General features: G+C 42.3%; 1 protein-coding gene across 1 annotated transcript in view; it reads right to left on the reverse strand.

Annotated features, from left to right (window-relative positions):
- Window positions 1-12,695, reverse strand: part of LOC144479845 (otoancorin-like) — a 106,130-nt gene extending 93,435 nt beyond the window's left edge. The window contains exons 1-2 of the mRNA XM_078198837.1: window positions 12,584-12,695; window positions 107-213 (exon numbers count right to left, since the gene is read on the reverse strand). Of these exons, the coding sequence (XP_078054963.1) occupies window positions 107-191 (85 nt within the window). The 5' untranslated portion in view covers window positions 192-213; window positions 12,584-12,695. The remainder of the gene's footprint in view (window positions 1-106; window positions 214-12,583) is intronic.
- Window positions 12,696-12,973: the final 278 nt, after the last annotated feature.

The following is a 12,973-nucleotide window of genomic DNA, read 5'->3' on the forward strand; positions in this document are numbered from 1 at the left end:
AGTTAGCTGCACCAATCATCAACACAATTACAATTTTGTCCGCAATTAAATACTGAAATAATCCTCAAGTCTCCTTGAGTGGATTATTTGCCTGTTATGAGCTTACCTGCCGTCTGGCCAATCAGGCACAAGCAAGAAATGAAAATGACGACTTGGAACTTGCGCCCCATCCTTATTGGCTGTTTGAACATTCCTTGACGTCAGCAGTGAGACCTTTAAGAAAAGAAAGAATATTATTGGTTAGTTCGTCATATACATTTTGATTACTATGTGCAGAATGCCAAAAAATACTTGCGAAGAATGGACAAACATATTTACGTCACATAAAAATCACAGAGCTTTGAAGCAGAATTCCATTTCAATTATCACATTGAAATATTGAAGCTTGATAATAAGAGGATTAATTAAATAGTGGGCGGGATTTTATGGCCTCGCTCATCCCAAAACCATAAAATCCTGCCCAAGGTCAACGGACCTTCTCATTGTCCGTCCCTTGCCCACTCCGATTCCCGTGGCGGGTGGGGCACTAAAATTCCGGCCCGTATCTCTAAAATTTAAGAGCGCAGATTTCTGTCTTCAAGGCAGGAGTCAGGAAATTTCTTTGCGATCCCCCCTCCATCTCGGTAGTGCCTGCCTGCCAGCTGTATTTTCATTCTGAGGAGACAGTAGGGTCTGCCATCTCTCAAAAAACCCAAGGCCACAATGGATGTCAATAAATGTCAAGATGGTCAAATTAGATGGCCACTTCCATTCATTGGGATATTAAATTTTATTTATTATTGTCATATGTATTAGTATACAGCGAATAGTATTGTTTCCTGTGCGCTATACAGACAAAACATACTCTTCATACAGTACATAGGGGAGAAGGAAAGGAACGGGTGCAGAATATAGTGTTAAAGTAATAGCTAGGAGGTAGAGAAAGATCAACTTAATATATCAGTCCAGTTATCAACACAGTCCGTCCCCAATCCTCAAGCACCCTCACCCTCCCCATGCCCCTTAGTGTCAGGGGGATAAGCAGGGTAAATACATGGGGTTACAGGGATAGGCCCTGGGTGGGATTGTTGTCAGTGCTGGGTTAATGGGTTGAATGGCCTCCTTCTGCACTATAGGATTCTATGATTTCTGGCATCTAACACTAGAGAAGATGTATTATTTCTAAGTACACAGGCATGAGAAACAGAGATAGAGAGACAGCGGGAAAGACATAGAGATAGAGAGAAACTGAAAAAAATGTTTGCCTGCTTGCAAGTACAAGAATTGTTATTCTTTGTTACTGAAGCGGTTCATTTAAATGTTATAGTTTTTCCCGACCCCACCTAATGAATCCCTACATCTCATTTATTTTTTTCTTCCTGGGTGCCACGGTGATATCTTTTGCATTTAAAATTCCTAAAGTCGAAGAAAAGCAGTGTGAGAAAAAAGATTACTGTCCCATGAAATATTCTCCTGCTAGTTGCGAGAATCCACCACAAAATATTTTTTCTAAATAAGATCTGTTTACCAGTTGTCAAGGAGCTGTCAAAACATTTACCAGCTATGGGTCTGACTCAACTTACAAATTTATTGATATGAATAATACATTACTGCATGTTCATAGTTTAGCATACATAAATTAGGAAATTGGAGATTAATATGTATTGTTAAGGAAACTCCAGATGACAATTGGTTCGGTGATTGAAATTTAGAAAGAATCATTATCTTTGAATAATGCTGCCCAAAATCAAATCAATCCCTCTGTCTCCCAAACTAATGTGATTCATCAGTAAATATGTTGAAACTGGTTTCTCAAACCCTTTAAACACATCATCAAGCTTATCATCCTTCCTAAATCTCACACACGCCCTGACTTGAATAAGTTTCACTGTTCCTTTATCTGGGTCTCAGCCATTCAGTTGTCAGGGCAACTAGGGATGGGCAATAAATCCTCACAACACCCGCATCCCATGAATGAAATTTAAATTTTGTATCTGGGAATTCCGCATTTAACCATATGGATGGTTACCCAATACCAAATGAAAAATTAGATTTGAAGAAAAATATATTTTTACATCATAATTCTGCCAGCAATTTTTTGAAGAACTCAATTAAATTCAGCCACTCTTCCCCTGCCAAAGACCGATCAAATAATTTTACTTCAATTAAAAAAAAAGAAACAGGAATTTTCACTATGCACAACCAAAAAGCAGGTAGTTATAAAGCTGTTAGAATAAAGGTTATCTGGCCGAATGTGCACTTTATGCGGCCTGTGAATTATCAGACTTTTGAATGGACTTACCTCATATTAAGTTGATCTTTCTCTACACCCTAGCTATGACTGTAACACTATATTCTGCACTCTCTCCTTTCTTTCTCCCCAATGTACTCTATGAACGGTATTGCGCACAAGAAACAATACTTTTCGTACTAATACTACATACTAATACATGTGACAATAATAAATCAAACCAAATTCGATGGTTTGAGAGCATATTGTGCAATAATTATTAACACGTTGATGCATTTGACAAAGGAGTTCAGGATACGAAGTAGGTTAGCACTGCAGTTTAAATTTCATTTGCACCTTATAGAATCCCTACAGTGCAGAAGGAGGCATTCAGGCCATCGAGCCTGTACTGACAACAATCCCACCCCATTCCCGTAACCCCACACATTTACCCTGCTCGTCCCCCTGACACTAAGGGGCAATTTAGCATGTCCAATTAACCTCTTTGGTGTGGGGGAGCACCTGGAGGAAACCCACGGGGCAAAGATGCAAACTCCATACAGACAGTGACCCAAGGCCAAAATTGAACCCAGGTCACTGGTGCTGTGAGGCAGCAGTGCTAACAACTGTGCCACTGTGCTGCAATCTGTTTGCAAACTACCCACAAATACCCTCAAAAATATTCTCAAGGACAGTTTACCAAGATACATGTGAGCTCATTGAAAAGCCACACTGATGTATAATCCCACCATGAGAAAAATAAAAGTAACTTGCCCGATTGCAAGATCTTCACACAGAGATGTGCACTAGGTTTATGAAAAAACTCATACAATTAAAGGTAATCTGAACCTTTTCTTATTCATGCACACAAATTTGTGCAATGGAAGAGAGAGGGAAAGAGAGACCAATAAAGACTGTTAATGCTGGATGTGATTGGCTGCAGTTTGATATCGGGAACATAGGAAATAGGAACATAAGACTTCACAGTGATTGAGGCCTTCGGTCCCTCAAGCCTGCTCTGTCTTTCGATAAGGTCGTGGCTGATCTGTTTGTGATCTCAACTCCACTTTGCTTGACTCCCCTGTCTATCAGAAATCTCTCTCACCACACCTTGAATAAATTCAATGACCTAGTTTTTGGGGAAGAGAATCCCTCAGACTGAGAAAAAAAAAAAATCTCATTTGCACCTTCTCTGTGTGCCCCCTGGTTCTAGTTTCCCCCACAAGGAAACACCATTCTGGTATCCACCTTATCAGTCCCCTCAGGATGTTTCAATAAGATCCTCTCTCACTCTTCTAAACTCCATGGATATAGGTCCAACCTGTTCACTCTTTCTTCATAAAATAATCCCTTCATCCCTGTTCCCTAAACTGCTTGCTTTTTAAAATTCATTTGTGGGACATGAGTGTCGCTGGTTGGCCAGCATTTATTGCCCATCCCCAGTTGCCCTTAGAAGGCAGCTGAGAGTCAATCACATTGCTGTGGCTCTGGAGTCACATGTCAGCCAGACCAGGTAAGGACGGCAGATTTCCTTCCTTAATAGGACATTAGTGAACCAGATGGGCTTTTCTGACAATCGACAATGAACAAAGAAAATTCCAGCACAGGAACAGGCCCTTCGGCCCTCCAAGCCTGCACCGACCATGCTGCCCGACTTAACTAAAAAGAACAAAGAAAATTACAGCACAGGAACAGGCTCTTCGGCTGGTTTCATGGTCATCAGTAGATTCTTAATTCCAGATATATTTTATTGAATTCAAATTCCTGCCATGGTGGGATTCAAACCCAGGTCCACAGAGCATTAGCTGAGTTTCTGGATTAATAGTCCAGCGATAATTCCACTAGGCCATCGCCTCCGCTTGTATAGCAATTATATATATATATATATATATATTCTTTCAAATAAGGAGGCTAAAACTGCCTACAGTGTGTCATCTCACCAAAGCCTGTGTGGCTGCAGTAAACCTTCCCTATCTCTCTCAGTCGGCAGGCAGGACATTGCAATCCACCTGACATTATGATATCATCAATTAACAAGCTATTGAATTTGTTAAAGAGACAACTGTTATTACCGGCTGGATTTTTCAGACCTTGGACAGGAAAAAGTTTAGGTGTGCATTGTGGTAGGGATGATGAGGTGGTTCAAGAAAGGCTTGCTGCTGGGATCATGGCTGCATGTGTCTGCATGTGAAGCCAGCACTCCCTGTTTGTTTTTTTTGGACTTCGTTTATTAATTTTTGAGCCTTCCTCATAAAAGGAGAGATTGGGAGAGCAGGGAGCCTTCAAATCTTTCGCTGTGACTGACTCTCCGTGCAATCTCTCATAACCCCTCTCCTCTATGAGGTCTGGCCTGGACTCCCAATTAGACAGAGAATCCCTCTTTGCACCACTAATTGAGCAGCTTCCTACCAAATTGCCATTAATTGGTTGTTCGATGTTTAATTAGCTGAGGTAAAAAAGCGGGGGTGGAGGGGATGGGAGCAAGCAGACCATTCACTTTCTGTTTCATCTGCCTCAACCCACGGAAAATGCTGAAATCCAGCCCTAAGTCTCATTTCTGAATTTTGCAAGATATTGACATCAGTTTGAAGGGTCAGTTGACCGAAAACCAGTAAATTTGATGTCCAAATTCAAAAACAGTGACAGTACAGAACAGTACAGCTCTATTATCCGAATTTCAGACACACATAAAATGAATATTAAGAAATATCTGTGCAAGATTTAGAGAATCACAGGCTTTCATGTGTCTAATCTGTAGACAACAATCTTGCAGATGAGCAAAATTCAGTAGATAAACATCCTGAATGTCCAATCTGCTTGATTTATGTTCAGAAATGAAAATTGGACTGAGTCTTCCTGTGTTGCCCATATTGACTTTCAAAACATGCTTTAAAGATGATTAATTTAGGCCAAAATAGAAGAAATTTGGAGCACAAGTGATGGAGGTAACTAGTGGAAGGATGGTTCATAATAGGCATGGGAAGGTACGAGATAGGTAACTAATATTATCATGCTGAATTGCATCATCCAGGAAGAAGTGTGGCATCATTCATAATTTCCATAGTTTCTTTCGAAGTATATTAATAATTTGGGTACGAGATCTCAATGCAAAATAATCCAATTTGCAAATGCAAACTGGGAGAAAGAATGAAGTCACAAACATTATCAAGCATGCTAACTAGCAACTGAAAGTCAGTTAAACATTGGTGGATGTAATTAAGGCAGGTAAGTGTGAAGTATTGCACATACATCCAAGGGTGAAATTGAAAGGGATCTAATAGTTTTAGGGGAGTTAGGACAGGATTTTCCGGCCGCACTCGCCCCAAGATCAGAAAATCCTGTCCGAGGTCAATGGTCCGCCCTCGCACACTACGATTCCCGTGGTGGGCGGGACGGGAAAATTCCGCCCTCAATGTTTGGCTCAGATCAAGCCCAAGATAAGGTGCAATTCCCTTACTTGTCAGCTTCAATCTTGCATCTCTCCCTTGTGGGGACCATGAATTGGATTCATTTTGAATTTGGTTTTTGGAGCAAGCAAGGACATGAATTCATACTTGCCCATTGGCTTTGTAACTATAAGAATGGAGTTTTTTTTAAATTGAGGCAACTGTGAGCAGTGACCAACACTATTAAAGAACATAGACATTATAGTAGGGTAGGGCAGCATGGTGGCACAGTGATACGCACTGCTGCCTCACAGTGCCAGGAACCTGGATTCAATTCCAGCCTTGGGTAGTGTGCGTAGTTGCACATTCTCCCCGTGTCTGCGTGGGTTTCCTCCGGGTGCTCCAGTTTCCTCCCACAGTCCAAAGATGCGCAGGTTAGGATGATTGGCCATGCTTAATTGTCTCTTAGCATCAGGGGGATTAGCAGGGTAAATGCGTGAGATTACGCGGATAGAGCCTGGGTGGGATTGTTGTCAGTGCAGGCTTGATGGACAGAGTGTCCTCCTTCTGCACTGTAGGGATTCTATGAATACAAATCAGAAGAAATGATGATCTAAGCACATTGGGTGAACACTGCTCCCTGTTCTAGTCACTGAAAAGCAATACAGACAGTGCAGAGAAGAACTGAAAATGCGTGTCTCAGCTCAGAGTAAAGACTGGAGATCTCCAGTAATTGTTTGCAGGTCTTGAGACTTGAACTTTTAAACCCAGAGAGAAGGTACCTCAGAGCTAATCATAAAACAATACATTGGTACATTTTGTGGAAAAGATTAAGATAATATTTTAGATTAACCAGTAGAATTAGGAAAATGAGGCATAGCTTTAAATTAGCAAACAGTAACTTTAGGACTACCATGGATTGCAGTGTATAAATTGGCCTGGCATTTAAATGACCCTGTTTTTCAGCACCAAAATACATGTTTAGACCTATACTCAACATATAAGTCAACCCCTATCTTTCAGCTAATTAATGCACATTTAGATCGATATTGGTGTTCGGAGGCACTTTTTCAGCTCAGAAATACTTGCTTAGGGTGATCATAGAATCATAGAAATCCTACAGTGCAGAAAGAGGCCATTTGATCCATCGAGTCTGCACCGACCACAATCCCACCCAGGCCCCACATATTTACCCGCTAATCCCTCTAACCTACGCATCTCAGGACACTAAGGGGCAATTTTAGCATGGCCAATCAACCTAACCCGCACATCTTTGGACTGTGGGAAGAAACCGGAGAACCCGGAGGAAACCCACGCAGACACGAGGAGAATGTGCAAACTCCACACAGACAGTGACCCAAGCCGGGAATCGAACCCAGGTCCCTGGAGCTGTGAAGCAGCAGTGCTAACCACTGTGCTACCGTGCCACCCCTAAGGTGATGCTCACCTTAGAACCTGAAGCATGGGAACAAACAGCAGAATACGAGAATGTTGCCAAGAAAATGCATGGGAGTTTAAGATGCAGCCACACAGTTCAAAATAGTGGCCAGCTGGTTCACATCTTATTCTCAGAGTTTAAATCAAACCCTGTTTTTGAATGGATTGTTCAAAGCTTCTGAGAGTGACTTAATGTTTATTTATTAGTGTCACAAGTAGCCTTACATTATCACTGCAATGAAGTTACTGTGAAAATAAGTCCCCTAGTTGCCACGCTTTGGTGAGTTTAGCATGGTCAATGCATCTAACCAGCACCTCTTTCCGACTGTGGGAAGGAACTGGGGCACCCAGAGGAAAACCCATGCAGACATGGGGAGAACGTGCAGACTCCCCACAGACCTAAGCCAGGAAACAAACCTGGGTCTCTGGCACTGTGAGGCAGCAGTGCTAACCACTGTGCCACCTCTCACAACCTGGTTTATATCAATATCAGAACATTCTTTTTCAGACAAAGAGTAATCAACATTCAAAATGGACAGAGGCCAGAAGTCTGGAAATGTTCAGATGCAACAATGCAGGATTATCCAGCTAGATGTTTTGTGATGGGCTCAATCGCCTTCCTTATCCATTAAGTATTACATTCCCTACTCTTCAAAATCCTTCAGATCTTAGAGGTTGGAACATGTACTGCTTGAAGGGAAGGACATCGCAGTTAAGAAATGGAAAACAGTCCACTTTCTACAGCTTGTTAAAAAAAATACATCACATCGTTCCATGTCAGAGTACAGCAGAGTAAAACTTCCTTTATGATGGGCTAACAAGGAAGTGCACTGGCTTAGCTGCAAAGCAATGCCATGAATGCAGATGTAGCAACGTCCTTTGCCTGGTATCTCTAGAGATACCGTAAACGTGTCCTTTCAAAAGGTTTAGCAAAGGTATGTAACAGCAAAATTTAAACACTGTGCTGTAGCTACACACAGGGACCAGAGGAATTCTTACTCCCCAGTGCCTGAACCACAACCTGAGAGTACAGCAAACCCCCCCACCCCCCTGCAAAGCAAAAATTACTGTGCCCATTCCAGTTACCATGAACCATCTTTAAGGCAGCCCATGTGAGCTAAATTAGATGTCTTGTGTGCAATAGGTTCGCATCCTCAAATGATTAGTTTGCTCAATTAGTCTGGGAGGTCAATAAGAACTCAACATATCAGTCTCAGGATCCCAGGGGACTCAGGATGTAGGTTGCACTCCCAAGCTCTCTCAGTTTGTAAAGCAACATTTATTCAGAATTATATTTAATATTACGTACTTCCTTCTAGTTCCACCAACAGACATTGCACTCAGGTGGGCATGACCCATTTTGACAGTGAGTATCAACAACTTAGTCAACTGTGGAAAATGTTACAGTCAAGCCGGATCTTTGACTCATCTGCAGTGACACAGGGACAGCACGAGTCACTGAATAGAAATTAGGAGTAAGATCCCGAGACCAAGTTGCTGTAGGTGGTCCAGTTGCTTAGGAAAGTCAGCTGCCACGCCACAAACAAAGGACTCAGTTAAGGAAGTTCCCGGGCATCCATGAGTCAGCGATAGGACTGGGAAACAAAATGGGCATCATGTTTTTTTTTCTCACAAAATCATAGAATCCCTACAGTGCAGAAGGAGGCCATTTGGCCCATCAAGTCTGCACTGACCATAATCCCACCTCATAACACCTTGTATTTAGTCCCCTGAAACTAAGGGGCAATTTAGCATGGCCAATCCACCTATCCGACAAATCTTTGGATTGCGAGAGGAAACCAAAGGAAACCCACGCAGACGCAGGAAGAATGTGCAAACTCCACACAGTCACCCGCGGCCGGAATTGAACCTGGGTCCCTGGCGCCGTGAGGCAGCAGTGCTAACCACTGTGCTGCCCTGTTCTTTTCATTCTATTCTCCGAAGTAACTTTGCCTTCATCTTGTAGATTCTCTCACCGGGGAAAAGGAAGAGAGGAGCTTACTGAGTTAAAAGTTGCAGTCACAATTCCACCCCGTACCATCATGAGGTAGCATGTTGATGCCAAAGTCAGCAAGAGCCTCGGGCTACTTTCATTAAATTATTGAAATCTAAAGTTTTATTCAGCCAACATTGAAAGAAGAACACAAGTTTGCTCATGGGAAGAAACAGGATTTGCATCACTTAAAAGGAAAGTGGAAATAATTTTCTTGGAACCATTTTAACAGAGAAAAGGTTGGGATATTCAAGAATGAATACGCACTCGCAAACATAGAAAATATCGAGCCTGGGCTTGTTTGAAAGTTAGATCAGTTCAAGTTACACAGGTTAGAAAGAAAAACAACAGTCTACATATGCAGCGCTGTCAGGCACAGTCCCTGCAGCTAAAAAGGGCAGTACTCCGTTAATGGGCTAAACACCACACTCTTGAACCTTACTGAATGCTGCAGGGCCCCTGCACATACCATCCACTGTCTGATAAAGAACGTAGGCATATTTTGTTTTGGGAAGGATGTTATCTAGGTTTAAGTGGCTGGCAAGAGAAAACGAACCTGTTGATCCTTTTTAGTCTATGGTTAACGAGTCGCCAACACTTTTCCGACATCTGTACGAACAAGAATAAAGCCAACACTTTTGAAAAAACTAAATGCATCATGAAGATTTGATGCTTCATATTAACATATGCTTGACCCATCTTCACTGCTCCCCTGCAATACTACGCTCATGTCACAACCAACTACTATTATATGGGGAGGAAAGAGACCTTATCATTTCTACAGGCAAAACAAAAACTAAAAAGCTTATATAATACAGCTTTTCTCTTATTATTTAACAGGGTGGTCTAATAAAAAAATAGCAACTAAAATTCTAACATCATATAATCATAGAAATATACAGCACAGAAGTCCATTGTTAATGTTCTATCGCTTTAGTCGATTTCTTTGTTATTTTTCTGTGGCTTCAGAAATGATTCATTTTTAAATCATTACTCCAACTCAATTTTGGAAGTTAGTTAATCTCCTTCCAACACAGTACATTCCACATCAAATCAATGTGCCACTGAACAAAAGGTTTTCATGTTACCTCTGCTGACTTAAATCTCTATTCTACAGTTATTGACCCTACGTAGAATCCCTACAGTGCAGAAGAAAACATTCAGCCCATCAAATCTGGACTGACTCACTATCTTACTCAGGTCCTCTCCCCCTGCCCTATCCCTGTAACCCCACACATTTAGCATGGCCAATCCACGTAACCCGCATATCTTTGGACAGTCGGAGGAAACCCACGCAGACGTGGGGAGAATGTGCAAACTCCACACAGACAGTTACCCAAGGCTGGAATTGAACCCGGGTCGCTGGTGCTGTGAGGCAGCAGTGCTAACCACTGTGCCGCCACAGGAACAAGGCTTGCTTAAACACAGGTAATTTTAACTGGCCAGTGGCAGAGATCGAACCCATGACTTTGGCATTATTAGCTCCACACTCTAACCATCAGAATTAACCAGCGTTCTCTGACTGTAATTAATTTTTTCTTAGGTATTGTCAAAACCATTCAAGTTTTTGAATACTTCTATTAATTTTCCCTTCGCTTGTTTTGCTCTTAGAACAAAAACTCCAGTTTCTCTATGACTGAAGTTCCTCAACACAAAAAGGTACATCGTTTCTTCATCTCTCACGCCTTGACATCATTCCCAAAGTATGGTGACCAGTTTGAGCAGAACACTGTAGCTGAGGGCTAATCAGCGCTTTATAAAGGTTTCGCAAAGTTTCCTTGCTTTTGTACTCGAAGGCCAAAGTTTTCTGACCCTTCCCACCAGTGGGATTATCCGGTCCTGTCCGCTAATGACAACCTACTTCCCCCCACCCCCCACCCCCCATCCCTCGCGATATGTTCCTCTGTGGCAGAGAGGTTTCAGAGTATGCAAAAGCCTGGAGGTGTCAATGGGAATAGAAGATCGCACTGCCGGCCAATGGAGGGTTCCCTCCGCCCCCCCCCCCCACACACTAGAAAATACACTGCAGGGGGACGTAAAATCTCACCCCCTATCTGTATAATGCTGAAGATCCCACATATTTTCTACCTAAACAGTCTTCTCAATTTGCCCAATTACATTTAAAGATTTCTGTGTGTGGTGAACCATTGTTGGTTACCACCAGGAGTGCTGAGCCATGGTTTGGCCAGCACTATGAGTCTGTAGATATGTTACTGTTGGGGTTAGGGTTGGGCTGTTCTACCTGTTAATATAGTCCTATGGTACACCCCAGTTGGCTCCACCTCCTGGGAGAGGTATAAAGGTCACTGCTCTGCCTGGTGACCCTTTAGTCTGGGATTGTATATTGTATATAGTAGCTCCGTTATTGTTGGCAATAAAAGCCTTTATTTCCCGGGTACATCCTGCCTCCCATGTGATTTATCGCGCATCACTGTGCACACCTACAGATCCTTCTGTTCCTACGTCCAACTTCCCTATCATAAGCAAACACTGTCAATCATTCTGTTCCTACGCCCAACTTACCTATAATAAGCAAACATTATATGAAAGAATATATTTTTAATACATTGAAAAAACTGTAAAAAGCCTAAAATTTACAATTTACATTACCAAGGAATTCGTTATCTGATAACGTAAGTATTCCTCAAACTCCCTAAATTAGAATCCCTACAGATAGTCAGAACCTTTTTCCCAGGGTGGAAGAGTCAATTACTAGGGGACATAGGTTTAAGGTGCGAGGGGCAAGGTTTAAAGGAGATGTACGAGGCAAGTTTTTTTTTACACAGAGAGTGGTAGGTGCCTGGAACTTGCGGCCAGGGGAGGTAGTGGAAGCAGATACGATCGTGAGTTTTAAGGGGTGTCTGGACAAATACATGAATAGAATGGGATATGGTCTCCGGAAGAGTAGGGGGTTTTAGTTCAGTCAGGCAGCATGGTCGGTGCAGGCTTGGAGGGCTGAAGGGTCTGTTCCTGTGCTGGAATTTTCTTTGTTCTACAGTGCAGAAGAGGCTATTTGGCCCATCGAGTTTGCACTGACTCTCTGTGGCAGATTACCTTACCTAAGCCCGCCTAATCCCTTTAACCCTATACATTTAACATGGCTAATCCATTTAATCTACACATTTTGGGACACTAAGGGGCCATTTAGTACGGCCAATCCACCTAACCTGCACATCTTTGGTGCGTGGGAGGAAACTGGAGCACCCGGAGGAAACCCATGCGAACACAGGGCCAATTATTGGACAATTTTAGTTTATGAACCCTTGTGAGCAACTTTTAATAGAAGCAACATGAGACTTTTGCTAAGTTCAGTAGAGCCATCTTCAGGAATCACATGTGAAACTCCTCGACTAGAACAAAGACCATATTCATAGTCTAAGGAAATGCACTGTAGATTATACAGTTGTCAGTGAAACTTGTGTCAGGTTTATCCTCCGACTGAAGTTTCCCCTTGAATTCATTTTTTGTTTCCAGGCACATTTTAGAATGTGGATTAGAAGAAGAAGAAGATTTTGCTTTTCCCTTATAAGCTGAACAAAAATGCAGCGCCCATCTTACCTTTTGTTCTGCCTTCAGGTCGAGTGCGTGTTCGGAGCTTGTTCAATGCTCACTCTCGGTGCGAACTGATGATGGATCACTGCTTACCTGCACCTAACTGTCTGGATTTGGGTGGGGCGCTGAGAGGAGTGTTTTATATTCTCTCGCTGTATTTACGCAAACTTGGGACACACACTCATTTTTTTAAAGCGTCAATCTCTTCTCGGAGCCTCACCCTGATTGAGTGCCATTGTGCAATTTTAAAACATGAAGATGACGTTTTGTACAAAATGTTGAACAATACCGTCAAAAGAAATCGGACTTTCGGTAACTTGTCTTTCACTGAGGTGTGGCCAAGAAGGGTTTGCAAAAGTTCCCATCTGTTGAGCTGTGGAACAGATTTTTCTGATT

Source organism: Mustelus asterias, chromosome 27 (assembly GCF_964213995.1).
Source record: "Mustelus asterias chromosome 27, sMusAst1.hap1.1, whole genome shotgun sequence".
NCBI classification, from domain to species: domain Eukaryota; kingdom Metazoa; phylum Chordata; class Chondrichthyes; order Carcharhiniformes; family Triakidae; genus Mustelus; species Mustelus asterias.